The 19,442-nt window shown below is 36.9% G+C and overlaps 1 protein-coding gene across 1 annotated transcript in view; it reads right to left on the bottom strand.

The window, feature by feature from the left end:
- The window catches only part of DGKI (diacylglycerol kinase iota), a 456,754-nt gene that overhangs the window by 77,385 nt on the left and 359,927 nt on the right, over window positions 1-19,442 (bottom strand). The window contains 3 exon segments of the mRNA XM_063725794.1: window positions 20-89; window positions 15,699-15,743; window positions 17,934-18,013. Of these exon segments, the coding sequence (XP_063581864.1) occupies window positions 20-89; window positions 15,699-15,743; window positions 17,934-18,013 (195 nt within the window).

Below are 19,442 nucleotides of genomic sequence, written 5' to 3' on the forward strand. Positions count from 1 at the left end.
CAAGAAATGCAGAACTCACCATCTAGGAAGCACCACCGAGGAGAGAGCCTCTGTGCTGAGAGAGCCCTGGGGAAGGAGGTTTCATGGTCCTGGAAAGAGACACACACATTCTAGTGGCTGCATTTCAATAACCTGATGGGCTTCCCTCACTCAGCATTCTGCCATCCTTTCCTACACAAAGCACTGGTGAGAAGGGCAAATCACATTTTTTTTTTCTCTAGGAACAGAAAGAAGGACTCTTTTTTGAAATTCTTTCACATAGAACATTTTGAAAATGACTCCCGCATAAAATTACCAGGAGGTTTTCAATTATTCCATTAAATATTTTCAATTATTCCATTAAACATAAATAATCTAATTTAGGACATTTACTTCCTTATGGGAATTTCTTTCTTTCCCTTTGCGAAGCCAAGGAATGAGTGGCAGCTGGCTGTCATTGACACATAGGTCTAAGGCACTGACACAAAATGGGAATGAATCAAACGTTATCTACTGGCCACACGGGACATACGGTATGTGAGAAAAAGCAGCAGCCATCCATACACAGGGACTGTTCATCTACATGGAAACAAAGAAAATCAACCTCGCATATTGACGTCATCTCTAACCTCAGCCTTCTCCACTGAACCCAATTACAGAGGAGTAGACAAGGAACAAAATCAGCGCCAGGTTAACCCATGACAAAATCACTCTGTCCAACACTCATCCAGACTGCAATGTGCTCATTCACCTGAGCATTTTCTAGGCGTCTCACTTCTATGACCTCCCAATTTCCCCTCTCCTATTTAACATCAAGTCTGCCTGACATAACTGCCATCATTCTTTCCTCTGGGTTTGTATAAAAATAGTTCTCTTCTCTCCAAAGCCAATCACTTAATTTAGACTCTGGACTACCTTTCCTTCTCCTTTGAACTTTGTAGCATTATTAAAATCCACTCATTAATTCTTCTGCTCTCAATAGTTCCCTCTCTTCCAAAATAAATTCCCCTCAGCTGATCTTGTTACATCTATTTTTTTATTTATATTTTATTTATATTTTATTTTTTGAGACAGGGTCTCACTCTGTCTTCCAGGCTGGAGTGCAGTGGTGTGTGATCATGGCTCACCATAGCCTCGGTTTCCTGGGCTCGGGTGATCCTCCAGCCTTAGCCTCCTGAGTAGCTGAAACTGAAGTTGATATATCTTTTGATAATCTTCTTAAACTCTCCTTTCTTGACCTTCCAAACTCCTGAAGCTTATGTTTATCATCTCCTGCTCCAAGTCTCACTTACACACCTCAGACATGACCTCTAGAAGCCTGGCCTCTGACCTCCCAGGCTTCCAAAGCTGCCCTTCCAAGATACTGCCAGGACTAGCTTGCTTCCCTGATTTACTACAATTCTCAGTTTCCAAACTTCCTTGAAGTCTCAGAAGCTTTTATTTCTTATAAAGAATTAAGGCTACATCCACGAAACAGAAGAGAGAAATGGCAGATTGAAAACTGAAAGGATTTTCTCTTTAAGATTCCAAATTTTTAAAAATTAAACATTTTCTCTACTAAGAGAAGCCCGCCAGTGATAACTGGGGAGGGAGGAGAGCACCTTCTAGTTTACAACATGTGATTTGGAGCACTCTAGCCCTGGTTTGCAGTGGAATTGAAATCACTGACAGAAATGGGACAAATGAGGGAGGCCAGGTCTCTGTGGGGAAGAAACTGGGAGTCTGGCCCTTATTAGGGATTTGAAATGTTCGAATGTAGGGAGCAGCACTGGGGTGCGGCTGTGCAGGCAGCAATAAAGACTTGGCAGCTGAAGCCGCAGGTGTGGATGATCTTGTGTGTACAGAGGGGACAGGAGAAGGAAACAGGAATAACATAGAAGAAGTAGTAAGGACCCAATCAGAGGTTGTACTGACTTTCTTGGGAGTTAATCAACACTCCCTGCTGCCCTACTTCATCCTCAAATAAAGCCTGGGCTTAAATCACTTGTTCTCAAAGTGTGCATCAGCTAGAAACTTGTCAGAAACACAAATTTCCAGGGCCCATCCCAGGTCTACAGAAGCACTATGGGTGGAACCCAACAATGTGTTTTAACAAGCCTTTCAGATAGGTCTGAGGATGTATGTGAAAGAACCTAAAGTTACCGAACAAAAGGGATGCATCTTAGTAAACTAGAAACCTTTAGGGTATGCAGTTTTACTCTAAATGAATTCTGTGAATTAAATAATTGATAGAGGGAAAACTGGTCTCATTCAGGAATGCAACCAAAATCTATATTTATAAATAGATCCATATAGCTATGGAAACAGAGATACTATATAATATATACAGAAAAAATGTATGTTACATATAGTCTCTCTCTTGCTTTCTCTCTATATGTATATATGTATATATATTATATATACACGTGTATATATTATATATACATATATTATATATTACATATACATGTGTGTATATACATTATATATTATATATTATATATGTAGATACATATATGTATATACATATATACACATATATATTATGTGTGTATATAATATATATTATATATACGTGTGTATATATACATTATATATTATATATGTATATACACATATTATATACACATATATATTACATGTGTATATATTATATGTGTATATAATTATATTATATACACATATATATTATATATGTGTATATATACACATATATAAATGTATATATTATGTTATATATAATATATATACATATATTATGTTATATATAATATATATACATATATTATGTTATATATATTATATATACATATATAATATATATACACCTGTATATATAACATGTATACACGTGTATATATTTTCCTCTTTTTTGAACTGGATTTTCATCCTGATTGTTGAGCTAAGTGAAATCTTGACATGTGCTTAGTAACTATTTATAAGACAATTATGTGTAACATTTTGAGAATTATATTTTGACACGTGTGACAACTTGTTTTAGAGGAACTTAAGGTACTTAATGCATTTTTGAAAAACAGATAAAGCTACTGACGTCTCTCAGTTGGGTGAGAAATGTAATTATAGACCAAGAAATTTGGAAGTGATTCAAAATATTTAGTGGCAACTATGAAAGCTAATAAATAAAGAGATTAACCAGAAACAGGATTATCTTCTCTATGAATAAAGGGGCTAAAACATCAAGGACACTTTCTGCATTTTGATGTTGAATATGCTGCAGAGGACACAATAAAACATACCCTAATTTGTGTAGGTAAAAATCAATGGAAAGAATACAGGAATGCTTGATTTATCGTTTTAAAAACCTAAGGATCCATCATACTATCTCTAGGCTATTCTAATTACAGAAAATTGGATGTTATTTAGTCTAGGTTAGTAAAATCTAGATTGAAGCACTGCCTCAGCAACATGACTACCACAGGTTGGTAAGGAAATATAGATGGTATATATCTTTTTACGTGCAGGTGGCTGTGTGTCTGGAGAGTTTTATATCCATGCCTGACTTTTTTAATGTAGTTTGCTTTTGTTCACTTATTTACTCTACATTTTGATCTATGGATGGAAATTGCAAAAATGTTTGATCTACAGAAACATCTGATATAACTCAATGTTCTTAAAGAGGTTTTGTCTAAAGATAACATTACAATTTTGTTTGGTGAAAACACGTTGGTCACCATAAAGCTCTTTAAAATACTTTAATGGGTCCTCAAAGAGGTTCAACAATTCTTGAACTCTCCAAAATTGTATGCTAGATTTGGTATGTCTATGTGTATGTTCATTTTCCTGGACAGAAAAACCACTGCTTTCTAGATTATCAAAGTGATCCGAGATTTCCAAGATGCTAAAAAAGCTATTAATTTAAAGAATCAAAAATTTATGTCAGAGAGATTTCAACAAAATAAGAAGATTCTGATCAGTAAAATGCCTTATGAGAATAGGAATCACCAATGCAAAGTTACTGGTAATTGTAATACCAAAACAACAAACATCAAAAGCTCTCTGAGCTTGTGGCTATTCTCCTAGTAGCAGACTGAAACTGGGTCAATTTTTACATGGAAGGACTCAACTTTTTGCTTATTTCCATCCATAGTCTCTCCCAAGTGTTTGTTTTCAGTGCCTTAAGTTCTTCTACTTATGTTCATTTTTATAAACAAAGGAAAAAATGTATTTGTATTTACCATTGTATGGTATTAATAATTGAAGTTAAACAATACATCATTAATTAAAGGCACAGGAATCTGATTTTAATAATTGGATACTTTCCTGGTGACCTGAAGATTAAACTGCAATTTTGGGAGTTGTTAGAAAGGAAAAGTAGAACTCTAACTCCTCTGAAATGCTTCCCTGAAATAGATTTGCATCCTCTTCCAACTTTTGTGAAGCTCTTTCCACCTTGCTCATTTAAAAAAAAAGTGAGTTCTTAAAGAAACAGCTACTCACATAATAGGTCCTATGTTAAAAGTCATTTGAATTCCAATGAAAAACTGTAATTACTATCTGGGTAGATTAATAATGCAATTAAACTACTGATTTAAAAATTCTACATATATAAAATGTACAAAAGCATCAAGTCTCAAAAACAAATTGCCCTTGAATCTAGTCCATGTACATATCTATGCAGATGAAAATGCTTCACCTACACTGGGACACTAAAAATTGGAGAGTTTTTTGAAGTCAATGTTAAAATGATGTTCCAACATAGCAGATTGACAATATGCAAAATATACCCACAAAATATGCCAGTAATCGGTAAAATAAGAAACAAGAAAATCCAGGTACGAAGCATAAATGGGTGCTGAAAGTATATCTCAAAGATCCGAGAGAGAATAGGAGGTGAAGAGCAGGCTAGGGACAGAAAAGTTGGTGGTGGTTGAGGTGGCGGTGGTGGATGCTGGATTTCACTTGAGTTGAAAAACAGAGCAAAAAGATAGTGAGAAAGTCTGCTTCGCAAAACTGAAATTTTTGTAGGATGTGATCATCATTATCACAGACAAGCTAAGAATTGAGATGCCAAAAAATGTTCCTGTCCTTGAGGTGTTAAAATATCGTAGGGAAGACAGATCTGATGAATGAGATGGAAAAACAAGGCGAGAGATTGTATGGGATCCAGCCCCAATTAAGCAGCAAGTCCAGAGGCGGCGGAAAGCTGATGGGAAGCGCACCAGCTTTGAGAGGCACGACAATCCTGGCGCCCTACCCACTACTCGCTGTGAGAGTTTAGGATAGTTTCTTATCCAGTTCCTTGAATACCTCATTTTAAAATGGCTACAAAAATATCTATCATAAAGCGTTCTTTTGAGGAATTAATGACACATAAAATGCTTAACCCATTGGCTGAAACATGCTTATGTGCAGATATAATTATCCGAGAGATAATTATATCTCATGCTAGGCAGCTGAGACATTATTTTACCTAAAACAATTCTGCCCTTTGTCACATGAGGGTCTCATGGGACACAGGCCACATTTCAGACCAGATCATTTACATGGTGCTACCCCTAACACAACACTATTTATCCATAAATACATTTGCACTCAGATTCTGAGTTTTAGAGAAAAGAAAGAAATAGGACAAATGTGTATGAGTGAATACAAAAGAGTGCCTTTAAACAAAGGCTGAAATCATGCCATTTGTTGGTTTGGTGCTTATAGGGCTTGTCTTAATCGGCAATCCAGTGCCTCTGTTCACAATATTAGATGTTATATAATTGTCTTAAATACAGGATACTGTCTTCAAGGCTGAATGTCTTCTATCACCAACAGGCATACATTTCGGAACATTTTATTTTACTGGTGTCTCCCTTCCCCATTCAATAGTAACTGCCTACTTGCTATTTCCTTAGTTTCACCAAAATTAACTTGTCACTTGCTGATTTGTCAGTTGTCACAAAACTATACATTATTCTTTTTCCTGTGATACAATTGTGATCAGCCTTTTTGATGTGTATTTATTAAAGCCAATGAAATGCAAGGCATGTGACGGAAGGTCACAAAAAATGAAGCATGGACCATGTCTTTAAAGGGTGGCCACTACACTAGGAACCAGTCTAGGTGCTCTGCATGCTTCTTTCTGGCTCCAATTCTTGGAGTTACTGTAAGTCTGATTTACCAAGTCTTAACTTCTTTTCCCAAGGGACGACTATTTTAATTATGATTTCAATTTATTTCCTGGCTGCTGCCAACAGCCACCAATTTTGGAAAAAGGATTTTGAGCCAGCTGCCAAAAGAATCAGAGCTTGGTAATTGAAAAAATATATATATAGAAGAGAGCAGAAGAAATTCATTGTTGGCAAAGCAAATGGAAGGCTCAGTTCACATTTAAGAAAGCCCTTTCCTTCAAAGTCTCAAATTTGGGGTTAAAAACCTTTGTTCTGGAGCTGTAGTTTTCAAATAGTCCTGGTGCTGATGTACGGCCAAGAAGTGCCAGTAGATACAATCCTGAGTCACCCAACCCAGTTTCATAGAGGCCAGCTGTCACGATGTCAAGTAGAACAGGTAGCTCTTGACTCTGGCTCTCCTTCATTCCTTCCTACTCTTAGTCTTCCACCTACAGCTTCTGCCCTGACTCATCTCCACTGTCTGGCAGTGAAGGATAAGAAACACTAATCTGGACAAGCTGTCAAAAAATCACTGAACCACATTTTGGTGATGGTAATTTTCCTTTTTTTTTTTTTTTCTTTTTACGGTATGCTCATTTTTTGCTTCTGAGAATTCCCCATAAACATGGCTCTACTTCTGTATTAATGGTGGCTATAGATTAAGTAAAGCTTAGACTATTCCATTTTTTATTTCATCTACTGAATATTTTATACTTGATAAAATTTCTCTCAGCCATATATGTTACTATCAGAATTCACAATTGGAGTGTTCAAGTCTCACATAATCATCTCCCTTAGTTTTAGGGTCACCTGGACACTGCCACAGAGATAATTTAGAAATATTAGGCTACAGTCTCAATAATAGGTTAATTTTAACCCATAACCTTCTATGCATGTGCAGGCTTTTTTCGTTTTGTTATTAAGAAGGCTGCATAATCTAGCTCCTACCTACCTCTCCTGCAATCCGCCCCACTATTCTTCCTGAACCGCTTCTCCTGCATCTGAGAGCTGGCCACAATAAAGAACTGCAGTGGTGAGAATTTAAGTAAACTACCCAGAAGCCCCAAGCTATTCAGTGGTGGAGAGTACAGACTTCTTTTACTTCAGAGCTCATGACCTTATGCACAGGGTTTTACAGCTTCTAGAGGAATTATGATTTCAGGTTTTGAAGGAAGAGTGAGGTTTGGTATAGATCAAGTTTGAGAGCTCAGAATTTTCTAGACTCAGCTCAAACAAAAGCAGGAAGAAAGCAAACCTAGAATGATCTAAATGGCTATGAAGACCTCATTCTACTCTAGTCAAGGATCTTCCACAGATGTCAAACTAAGCTTCCTGTTTCTTACCAGACAGTTTGCTCCTGGTAGCTCAGAGTTCCTGCCCCCACACATTCTTCAGTCTTGCTGTCTTCCCACTTCCCACCACTGCGTTCCCTGCTGCCTAAGAATTCCACAGAAATATGGTAATCAATGGGAAGGGTAGGCAACCTCAACCCAGACACAGGAACCGAGACTACCACCATGTGAAGAAAAATCCAATTACAGATTTTGGATAACTTTGCTGTACGCGTTATGTAACTTATAATCTTCACACAAATATAGCCGATCTTAATATGTTTTTAGCATGTTACATGGTTTTCATTTCTGTTATGATTTTATTTTTGAAGTACCATAAAGTTTATTGGAATTTTGCAAACATTGGCAACAATACTACACAAACTAAAAATGCCTATCCATAGAAACAGGGTTAAATATATACCATGGAATAGAGTGATAATTTTTAAAGACTGAATTAGAGTTTCACCTGTTAGCAAGATGAATTTCCATGGTACATTACCGTTAAAAATAAATTGTGGTATAATATGTATAGTGTGCACATGCAAATTGTAAACACATTTTTATTTTTATTATAATTTTTATTTTTTTTTTGAGACAGGGTCTCACGCTGTCACCCAGGCAGGAGTGCAGTGGTGCAATCTCAGCTCACTGCAACCTCTGCCTCCTGGACTCAAACAATCCTCCCACCTCAGCTGCCCAAGTAGCTGGGACTACAGGCACATGCTACAGTGCCCGGCTAATTTTGGAGTTGTTTTTTTGTACAGACGGAGTTTCACCATGTTACCCAGACTGGTCTCAAACTGCTGGGCTCAAGCAATCTGCCCATGATGGCCTCCCAAAGTGCTGAGATTACAGGCATGAGCCACTGCACCCAGCTACATTTGTATTTTTAAGCAACAATCCCCACATATGTATTCATGTATGTCTATGTGCGTAACTTTGTATAAATGTGAGAAAACAAAAATGTACACCATAAAGGTCTACATTGGGTGGAGAGTTAAAAACCAAACAGAAGTCTAGAATTAGGTACAATATCAAAACTAAGGTAAACCAAGATTATAAAACCTGGCGCATTGCCGAACACACATAGCTTATAAAAGTCAAGAGATATACCATGAGGACCTTGATATCAGAGAGAAATGCATATTGTATGGGTTAAAAATGGAGCAGGAATAAAGAGAAGCAGAATATCAGACAGGAATTCACAATTTACCGCGATAGTCCATAAACTTTTTATGCTGGCATATTCTTAACCTATCGTGACCACACAGATGAACAGGTTCTTCCGTACGCAGGGTACAAATAATTCCTGCATCATGTCTATCTACACACCTTTCTCTTGTACTAAAAAAAAATAATAATAATCGGAGTGTAAGTGAGTGATAGTGATGTTAATAGACAGATATTACTGAATTTTCTCTAATTCGTGTTTAAAGTAACTCTCGTTACTAATCCACACAGCTCACATCAGGTAAACACTTCCTCTGTTCTCAGAGGGTCTGGAAGGCTGGTAGAGTGGGTAGCCCTGGCATTAAGGATTCCTTGATTCAGGGGCATCCTCTGGTCTCTGCAGAAGGGTGAAAAGCAGTGCAATGTGGACCGTGAATTGGATTTGGAAGGAAATAGGAAGTAAGAAAAACAAACAGCTCCTGGACACTTGGTTCCAGGACAGACCTTAGCTTCATGGAAGCTCTAGGTTGGACCTGGCAATGTTCTAATCACTACACAAGAACATGAATGGTCAGAGTATGTTTGATTTGTGAATGCTGCACATTAAATAAATGTACAGCGACCTATTTTCCAATAGAGAGAAAAAATACAATCTTAAAAATGTGTCTTTCAAAAGCATCTGACAGTAGATACTGAAGAAATAGGATTGTATGAATGCAGCTATATTTCCCTGAGCTGTGCCTCTAACCATCATATCCAAAGCTTTCAATGGTAATTTACGGCCTCTAGTCTCTCCAGTCCTCTCAAATTGCATGATCAAATCAATAATTCATCAAAGAGATAAGATACTCGACTTGCCCATTTTGGATCTGTTATTTTTCTTCATATAAACGGTGTGATTTAGATTAATGCAACTGTCATTGCTCTGTAATGTAGGCCAAATGACATAACCTTAGATATACCATGCTCCTTTCTATTTTAAATATAATAATCTTCTAAAATTACATGCTCTTTAAATGAATAATATTAGCAAAAACTGCTCATTTCAAAAATCCCTGATATGTGAATCTTCTCTTATGATATATGTTAATGGAAAATATGTTTCTTGTGCTAAAAATATAGGCACATGCACAAACGCAAAACTGACATTCCTCATATATATATATTTCTGAAAGCCAACTGGCATAAATTATATAAAATTGATGAGAAAATCATCTGAACCACTATTTGGCATGCATATGCCAAAGTTACCCTTAATTTACATGCAATTGCTCATAGTTGATGCACACATAATTTAATGAAGGCACAGCAGCCCCATCACACACTAGTAAGTTTTCCAATTAAGCAATATTCACCTAGTGTTGAACTATGTCTTCAATGTGAATGAAATTCTTTTTCTTTCATAAAATTGAGAAAAGACGTAAACAGAAACAAAACAAACATTCTATGGCTTGGGAATCCCTGCCTCATTTAATAATGGCCAATCGATAATCACCTTACTTTTAAATTTCTCTTGTTACCCATTCAAACTTCTCATCTGTCTGCCCCAACATGTCCCACATATAAGCCATCTATCCATTTTTTAACATAATGTTGCATACAAATAGGTATGCATGTGTCTCTGTCTAACTACAGCCCCAAATAGACTTGCTACTATTTATTTTAATATCTTAAAACCCCTTCATCTCGAACCTACTTTACCACTCATGACTCCTACAGTGGAGGAATACAGAAACGGCATGGCCATTCTTCAACCCAGATTTCAAAGATGAAGAAACAGTGACAGTGGGGTAGAAGATAGAAATAAGCAATATTCTAACATTTTCAAGAGTCCCTTTGTGTGAGAAAGTTCTCCATTAGCAATAATGACAACTCCAGTACTGCCTTCACTCATAATAGACAACAGACCTGACCCTAGGCAAGTCTTATTTAATTCCTCATTTGACCCATTTCTGGTAGCTTCAATCTAGTCCAAAGGAATGGCATTCTCCAAAGTTTCTAGCTGGTACTGTCCTTCTCTCTCAGACAAGATAAACCAATTCCCAGGAAGACTCTCTAAACCTTGTTCCACTCCATCTGTTGAAGGACTCTTCTAGACTCCAGAAAACAAATGGAGGAGGAAGAGATTTCAGAGAAAGGAGAGAGATGAATAAGGACAGCCAGAATAAAGAGAAAGGGGATGAATGAAATATTTATAGGAAAATACTGTTTGCCTAGAACTAGACACAACTTTAATGGAATACAACACAGACTGGTCCTCCAGAAAAGCAGGCGTGTAGGCACAAAGGAGATCAGAGGAGGAGCAAGTAATGTAGACTCCGATCTGACCAAGAGGTTTTTTTTTTGCTTATGAAAGTGAAGGACGTCTGTACCACCCTGAAGAATGAAAAGGCTTTTCAATAATGTTTTCTCTATTTTTAAATATTCCAACCATTCTGGTACTATCTTTAAGTGAATTAATTCTTAGAGAAAGTAATCACCTGGCTGAATCTATTTTTGCATCTACAGGTGAATCCTATGGTATGCACTAAAATCTCAAGTTATAATTCCTACCATTTAATGCCCCATAAAGCATCACCCTGGGGAAATGGGGAAACCCAAGGTGTCCACAAAAAAAAAAAACCCTCTAATTGCTCCTAGTTCTCTCTTTATTCTACCCTACTACATCTATAAATGCCTCCTTCTATTCTCCATCCCTATTTTTTCTTTTGTTCCTCTTCTTTCTTTCTCCTTTCCCTTTCCTCATCTAGGTCTTATACCTATCTGGGGTTCTCATTTATGTACTGAGAACCATCAGAGTGACTCAGGGTTCCTCAAGCTCTACACTATTGACATTTGGGGCTGGATAATTCTTCATGGTAGGAGGCTTCTCTGTGCACACAATAAGATGTTTAACAGCATCCTTGGCCTTTATCCAATAAATTTCAAAGTCTTCAGACCTTGCCAAATGTCCCCCACAGGGAGCAAATTGTTCCCAGCTGGAAATCACTAGAATGGCACATCTGCCTCTATTTCTTAGTACCTTTGTGATTTGGGGTTAAGAAGGGATATCATGATTTCAAGGGAGGAAGCAGAGAAGGAATTATCTCAAAGTAGGTGGCCTCAGAAAGCACCCTTATCAAATAAGCAGGTAGAGTCCAATTCTAATGTTAATTCTTGTTCATTTGGCAACCTCAAGAATATCCTAAATCTGCAAGTGCAATGCATTTTGCTTGTAAAACGTATTAGTTATGGGTTACGTCGATGCTATTAGGATGGAGGGGCCTTTGAATTTTGACCTCAGAGATGGTGTAGGCAGGAATTTTCAACAGGCTATAAATATCTAACACATTCTTGTATAACCCATAATACCTTGTTAGGTTAACATGAGGCGTCATTTTTGAGCTTCAGTGCTTTGTTGGCAATTCACCACGCATTTGGAAAAGGAAGAAACCAAAGCAACGAAATGCTTAAGTGGCGAGAAACTGCCATATGGCTCACTAATAAGGTGTCTTGGGCACGTGTACACCTTTCTAAATGCTGCTTTTCTCTTGAGATTTTTCTGGTCTTAGAAAACAGTCAGCTAAAATCCTAGCTGCAAATTCGTGAGCTGACAGGAATTTCTCAAGTTTTCAAACATACTGGTATTAATTTATTCTCTTCACAGTTAATCCTCCAAGCTTATTTAATGCCATCTCATAGACAAGAAACTTCATTTAAAGGCATTTAAGGCATTTCGTTGTTCATGTTTCTTTTTCACCTATAACACTCCTTACTCCCACCGGGACAAACTAGGGAATTCTGATGTAATCAGTTTCTGCACTAAGAAATGAAAGATTTAGTATTAAATTTCCTGCCAGTCACTTTCTACATAAAAATTAATAGCACCTATATCCCATGTGTTTTATAATACACACACCTAGAAAAAAATATAGAAATCAATCCATATCTTTTCAGCCTCTCAATGGCATTTGACACTGTCCATTACTCCTTCCTCTCTGAAATACATTTCACTCTTGGCTTTCGTGATACCACCTTCTCCTTGATTTCCAGCTTCCCTCCTGCTCATCTCAGTTTCCATGATTCTTCTTGACCAATTGCTGTCTTGAACCTGCACTCTTCTTGACTCATGAATAAACACAGATAAAACATTGGACCCTCCTCTTTAACTGAACTCCTCCCTAAGTGATCTCCTCCAGCCTTGTAGTTTTAAGCACCATCCATCCATTTGCTGATGACTCCAAAATTTCTATCTCTGGGCCTGAATTTTTTAATGAGGTTTAATATTAGTATACCCAACTGCCTACTCACCAACCCTCTTGGATCTAATAGGCATATCAAAACTAATACGGCTAACACAGAACTCTATTTCCTATGCCTCCAACTCATTCCTCCTTTGATGATCTTAGCCAAACATGAAAGTTTATCTCTCCCAGCTTCATGCTTCAACCAGCTCTCCTTGCCCTGCTCAGGAAATTCCTCATTAGCTTCTCCCTGTGCTCTGGCCACGTTAATTCTAACACAGTCTCTTTTTCTTTCCTGTTTAATGAGCAAATTCTGGGCTTCTTGCATCTTTTTTGTTCCAACCATTCCTTCATGCTCAAAGGCCCCTGCTTTTTATCACTCTGCTCGCTCCTTCATTGTCCTAAGGAAGGATATGGGAAAAGGTGACACCCCTGACACTCATCCCTGATCACTGCATTCGTTGTCCTAGATGTTCAGCGCACAAAACCTTTTGATGTGGCATTTATAATGCAGCAGTTTTGACACCAAGATTTGACTTGACTGTAAGTAAACAAAATAATGCCGCAATATTTTGACATAGAAAAATATCATTAATCCTTCTGAGTGTTATCACCAAACAATACATGCAATATATAACTCACTCATATTGTAGTGTCTTATCCATCCGTTGATCTCCATGAATAGTTACAGATAGGGCATAAAAAAATATGGTACAAAATGCCCACAATTTTAACTCTCACACCAAAAATGACTACATTGTATAAGCCAGGAATAATAAATAAAAGTAGTTTCATAAACCTAGCTAGGATAAATCTAACATATTTTTTGATAAAGTTGTAAAGGTTCAAACTGTCCAAGAGGAAAAAGTACAAACTCTTAAAGACAATATTCTCATAGTCTTATAACTACTACTGCCAATTGTTAGAGATCAGCTCTTACCTTTAAAAGCACTATGCTTTTTTTATTTTAATTTTTATTTTAAGTTCTTGGGTACATGTGCAGGATCTGCAGGCTTGTTACACAGGTAAACATGTGCCATGGTGGTTTGCTGCACCCATCAACCCATACCCTAGGTATTAAACCCAGCATGTGTTAGCTATTATTCCTAATGCTCTCCTTCCTCCCACCCTTACAAAAGGCCCTAGTGTGTGTTGTTCCCCTCTCTGTGTCCATGTGTTCTCATTGTTTAGCTACCACTTATAAGTGACAACATGTGGTGTTTGGTTGTCTGTTCTTGCATAAGTTTTCTGAGGATAATGGCTTCCAGCTCCATTCATGTCAGTGCAAAGAACATGATCTCATTCCTTTTTATGGCTGCATAGTATTCCATGGTGTATATGTACCACATTTTCTTTTTCCAGTCTATCGTTGATGGGCATTTGGGTTGATTCCATGTCTTTGCTATTGTGAATGCACTATGCTTTTTAAAATAAAATTTACACCTAGATAGTGGCTCTGGGTAAATATGCAAATAGTCACTCTGATGAAAGTTGTGCTCTATCTAAAAAATTAGGTGGAAATTTGTCTTCTAGTGTTTGGTAAAAACAGTCTAGAAGAAGTTAATTTTGTTTTGTTTTTAATGTAAACATGTCCTAAGTGACTTTTCTTCCTTTCAAGGCCAGACAGATGGAAGAAAGAACTCTGGAAGTGTGGGATACGTTGTTTGAGAAATAAATATACAAATAAGAACACAAAGGCAATTCCTGTCGTTAAACCTGAAGATATGCTGCTTCAGCCAAGGGCAGAGGGTATCATTGGTAGGGGGAATACCTAGAAGGCTACAAGGTATAGGTTTTTCTTTAAATTATTGTGTTTTCTATTTATGTTAAAGGATGTTAAATTGGAAATTTCAGGCATAGGAAAATAGATACAAAAATCCAAAGTGAAGTGCTAAACCAGGATTTACACATTTATAAATTTAGGCATAGTTATATTCCTCCCCACATGGAAGTATAAAGGGTTTGAAGAGATTTATTTGGAGAGAATTGTTGGCATGCTGTGATTCCCACATACCTTTCCTCTTAACAGGACAGGGTAAGGAGCCTCTCAGATAAAAGGGCTTTAATGAGACCAGTCAAAGAGCTTTGTTTGGGCTCCTTGCAGTCGGGAGTAATACTGTGTACTAGGATCTACATCATGTCTGAGAAATCTAATGGGTAAGAGGATGGCTGAAGAGATCTGTGTATCACAAGTGGGATGAGGAAGCTGGAAAGAAACTACACCCCCAAAGTCTGCTGGGATAAAGAATAACTGAGTGTTCTCCTACAGACTTTATATGGGCTATAGAGAGAGGCAGACTGGGTTTATTAGATTGTCCAAAAGACCTGGGATGAACCACTCAGATTACGTTTTAAAACTGTTGCTTGATGGTTGTAGGAAGCATGGAATTCTCTTTTTCAGGAGGTGATGGAAAAAACATAGTCCTGGTTGCTAATGGCAGTCAGCTTGGACCAAAAAGTCATCTAGCTCAGAGGTAGAATTGACAGGAAGAGGAGAACAAAGCAGAAGGACCAGCAGGAAAGTGGAGTGTGAGCCATGACCAAATCGGATGAGAAATCCACCTTGATCTGGACTTTTTGCTTATGTGAACCAAGAGACCCTTTCCCTGCTAAGCTAGTTTCAGCTGAGTTTTCTGGTATTTGTTACTGAAAGCACTCACTTTTATAATCTTTTCTAAATGGTCTAGGAGAAAATCCACAGTCTAAATTTGTGCTAGACTAGGGTGGTCCAAAATCAGGAAAATGCAAAAGAATCAGAATACCATTTTCACTAGGTTCTTAAAATGAACTCTATCCCTAGGGAAGATGTGAACTCTAAATCAAAATAAGACATTAATTGAAAGATAGACTTCATTTGGCCAGAAGGTAAGAAACAAGGAGAGTCAATTATTTGTTACCTGGTAATGAACTCTCTGGGAGCCAGAAGAAACCGACTGTAGGTCCTAATGAGAAAATGAAAAAAAAAATCCATACCTTAAAATTAGTTTGAACAAGCTGCCCCACAACTCGATCTCAACTGAACTCCCAATTTAATATTACTATGCTCATCTGGAAAGTATCTAACACACCCAAATTCATAAAGGTTAAATAAAGAAGGTAATGCCAGAAATAATAAAAGCAAACCAAGTTGGACTGAGAGAAGGTCATTAAGCTGTTGAAACCTATAAGTCCTACATAGTATTTAGAGGTAAGTGATATATTATTATTTCAATCTCCTATAGAGGAGACCAGAAGTAAAAGACAGGCAATTTTGTTCTAATAAATGGGGATTATATTTAATGTGCATATAAACTTTTGGCTTGTGAAGAAGGCTTTGGAAATCCCTTTAAGCACTTAGAAAGCTTTTCTTTACCTTAGACCAGATATATACTGTCATGGTAACTGTTTATACTGATAAGTCGCTTAGCAAATAGGGGTTTTCAAAGACTACAAAGAGAAAATCACCAACCACCTCCACATTATCACAAAGTGCAAATTAACAGGGTTGAAATTAGTGAGGTTTTACCGGCAGATTGTGAAAGCCTGACTCCTTTCATAATGTTTTATAACGAACTTGTCACCATTGTCATGCCTCCTAGGCTTCCTTGCTAATGAGTGTAGTGATTCTATTTACAGATGTCAGCAATCCTGGGTACCTTTGTCCTTACACCTGTTTCCCACAGGGTTTCATCACATTACTTTCCATTAGTTTTAAAAATCTTTCCTCTTTATTTGTTGAGTTGCCTCTTTTTTAAAAATCCTACTTTTAGTTGAATATTGGTGCATTAAGCATGCTATTAAGTTAGTTAAGTTGGTTTTTAACAAAGTCAATTCATCAATCCTGTATTAATATCATTCTACTGTGAAGTCTGGTTAACAAAGCTCTACATGTGTTCATTTAACAAGAAAGGTAAAAAGGTTTGGCACCAATTATGATTCATTTTTTTCAGTACAGGTTTCTGGAGTGAGATTCCACAGCAAAATACAAACATTATTTTGGGAAATGAGATACTAGAAGTTCGGGAACATATTAACAGAATTGGACCTGAGTCACTAAAAATTCATATATTTTAACTTGTTTAAGCAGCTATCCTCAGTCAAAATAGCTTAATGAAGCCGTAAGTGTAAAATTTGTTGACCATCTTTCTCTCATCCATATCAGTATTCAATATTTGTTATCTATTTCTCAAAATCAGTAATTTTTCACATCACTATGTGCCTCCCACCTGAATTTATTTCTACCAAGAGAAACAGAATCAAATATTCAGGGCTAAGTGGTTACAACTCAGAGGGATTTTAAACAGTATGTATCTACTTTATTTGCAATATTTACCTATGTATAACATGTTGTCTGGGACAGAATTGCTTATCAAGGGGTATCAGACAACCCAACAGCTTTAAAAATACAAATTTCTAGGCCACACCCAAGAAAAGTGACTCCAATATACATCTTTCATCAAAAAAAAAATGATAAAGAAATCGTCATATATGCTTTTTGCAATTTGTGGAATGGAGATGGTTAAGACTCCCCCTCAAATTTTTGCAAAAACAACCAACAATTGTAATGATGAGTTTGGGTCTCCTGGCTTTGCTGGTGCAGTACACATTTATGGGAGTGCCATATACGGGGTCACTTCCTTTCTGTTTGTCTAAAGCAAGGCCAGATTGAGAAAAAAAAATAGATTATTCTTTTGTGTTCTGACAAATTCCTATGAAATGTAGGGATTTTTCTTTCCCATAGAAGTTTTATTTATTTTTTTGTTTACAAAATCTAGCTGTCTCTGACATAAGTGTCAGACACAAAACATTAAATATCACTGTTTTATTTCATTATTTATCAGTCCCTGTTGAAATTCTGAACATCTCAAATATACAGGTATGTGTCTGGTAAAATGACAAGTTCCAAGCTATAGTTATGGAACACACCAGGGCAACAGCACCCTGTAGTCAATGCTTTTCCATTTCAACCATCTGAGGAGTGAACAACAGAGACAGTGGGAGAGGGTGACATACAGCGTATGCTTGAAGGACAAAGCCACCACATTTCCATTTCCTCTCCAAATGCATCATTTCAGAAGCAAATATATATGGCTGGTAATTGTTTACAAAAATGGAAAGTTGAGGAGAATAAAAATTTGGCTAAATAAACTCACCTCCTGTAGGCGGTCTATGTACATACGGCAAGTCTCCAAATCACAGTCTCCACGCACAACTAGAATACCCAGAGGTATCGCTAAGGGTGAAGGAAGAAGAAAAATCTACAATAACATATTTGATTTTTCTATATCAGCATAAATGTGTTTCTCATGGTTAAAAAACAATCTCATAAATATTACGGGTTTTTTAGATATGTCCGTAAAAAGAAAGAAGTACTTTCTCCCTATACCTTTTTTATTATTTCAGTCTCTTCTTGTTTGCAGTTGTCACACACTTTCCTAGCATGATCCATGTTGCCCCTTGCCACCTGCCCCTCATCTCATTGTATTTCACTGGCCCTGAGATGAAGTGAATTGTCACAGTAACGATGGATTGGCAGAACAGGAAGGCTGCTCGTGGACAGTTGGTAATTATGCTTGCATTTTTTATGCTTATGCATAAATTTATGCTTGCATGCAACAGACAACATGAGGATGCAGTGCCAGGGGGAATTAAAAATTGAGGATTCTGAACACTTACTCCTTCCTTCCTGAATGCAGACAACTTCATCTTTTTGTCTGTCTACAACAGTTTCCTATTTATGAGACTTGAGCTACTCAAGGCACTGTTGCTACCTGGTGGCCAACATCAGAACTAAAGGCATGAAATGTTAGAAAGAAAAGAACAAAAAACAGCTTCTAGAAGAGGCAAAGCTTAAAAATCCAACTAATTTTAAGGATGGCCAATGTAAGAGTGGTAACAGCAGGACCTCAGAAAACAATGAGAAAAGACTAAGTTATGCACCTTATAAAATATCCTACTTAGGTAGTGTCGAACACACACAGTGGCTTTAGTGTATAGAACCTACTTCAGATAGAATCACAACAGTCCTGAAATACTGAAAAATAGTCTTCTTTCCAAAACTTAAAAAAAAAAAAATCTACAAATTTCTCATTTTAAAAGTACAATTACACTATTAAATCCATGATTTAACATAAAACCTTCAAAATTTTGAATTAACCAACTGGAAAGTAGCAAGCAAATGATAAGACAGTGGTGTTCTCTAAGAATTTTTCACAATCATTCACTCATTGAGTGTATATTTAAAGCCATCATCCATACATGTGGCTGAAAATACAAAGTACTAGGGCCTTAAAAATTCATAATACACAGAAGAAGATACATTTAAAATGCATAAAAAACCTTGAAGAATCTCCAAGTAGTAAAGAAGGCATATATATAAACAAAAAAATGATAAGTATAACACAGCCCATATTAAATGTATTAACTTAGTCATTTGAAAACTATAGGAAAGAGGGGCTAATTCTTGCCTGGGTGAAGGGCTAGATTTTAGGTTCTCTGAAAAACATGAAGCCTCATTTGACGTTTTAGCTAGAGGAGCAAAGGTGGTCTAGAGAAAAAGAAATAGAGTTTGTATCTCAATATTACCGCCTAGATTGGTTTCTGCTAGGGAGACCTAATCGATCCCACCACCCCATTCCTTTATGTTTCTAAAGTCTTGCATA

The sequence above is a fragment of the Pongo abelii genome, chromosome 6 (genome assembly GCF_028885655.2).
Source record: "Pongo abelii isolate AG06213 chromosome 6, NHGRI_mPonAbe1-v2.0_pri, whole genome shotgun sequence".
NCBI lineage: Eukaryota > Metazoa > Chordata > Mammalia > Primates > Hominidae > Pongo > Pongo abelii.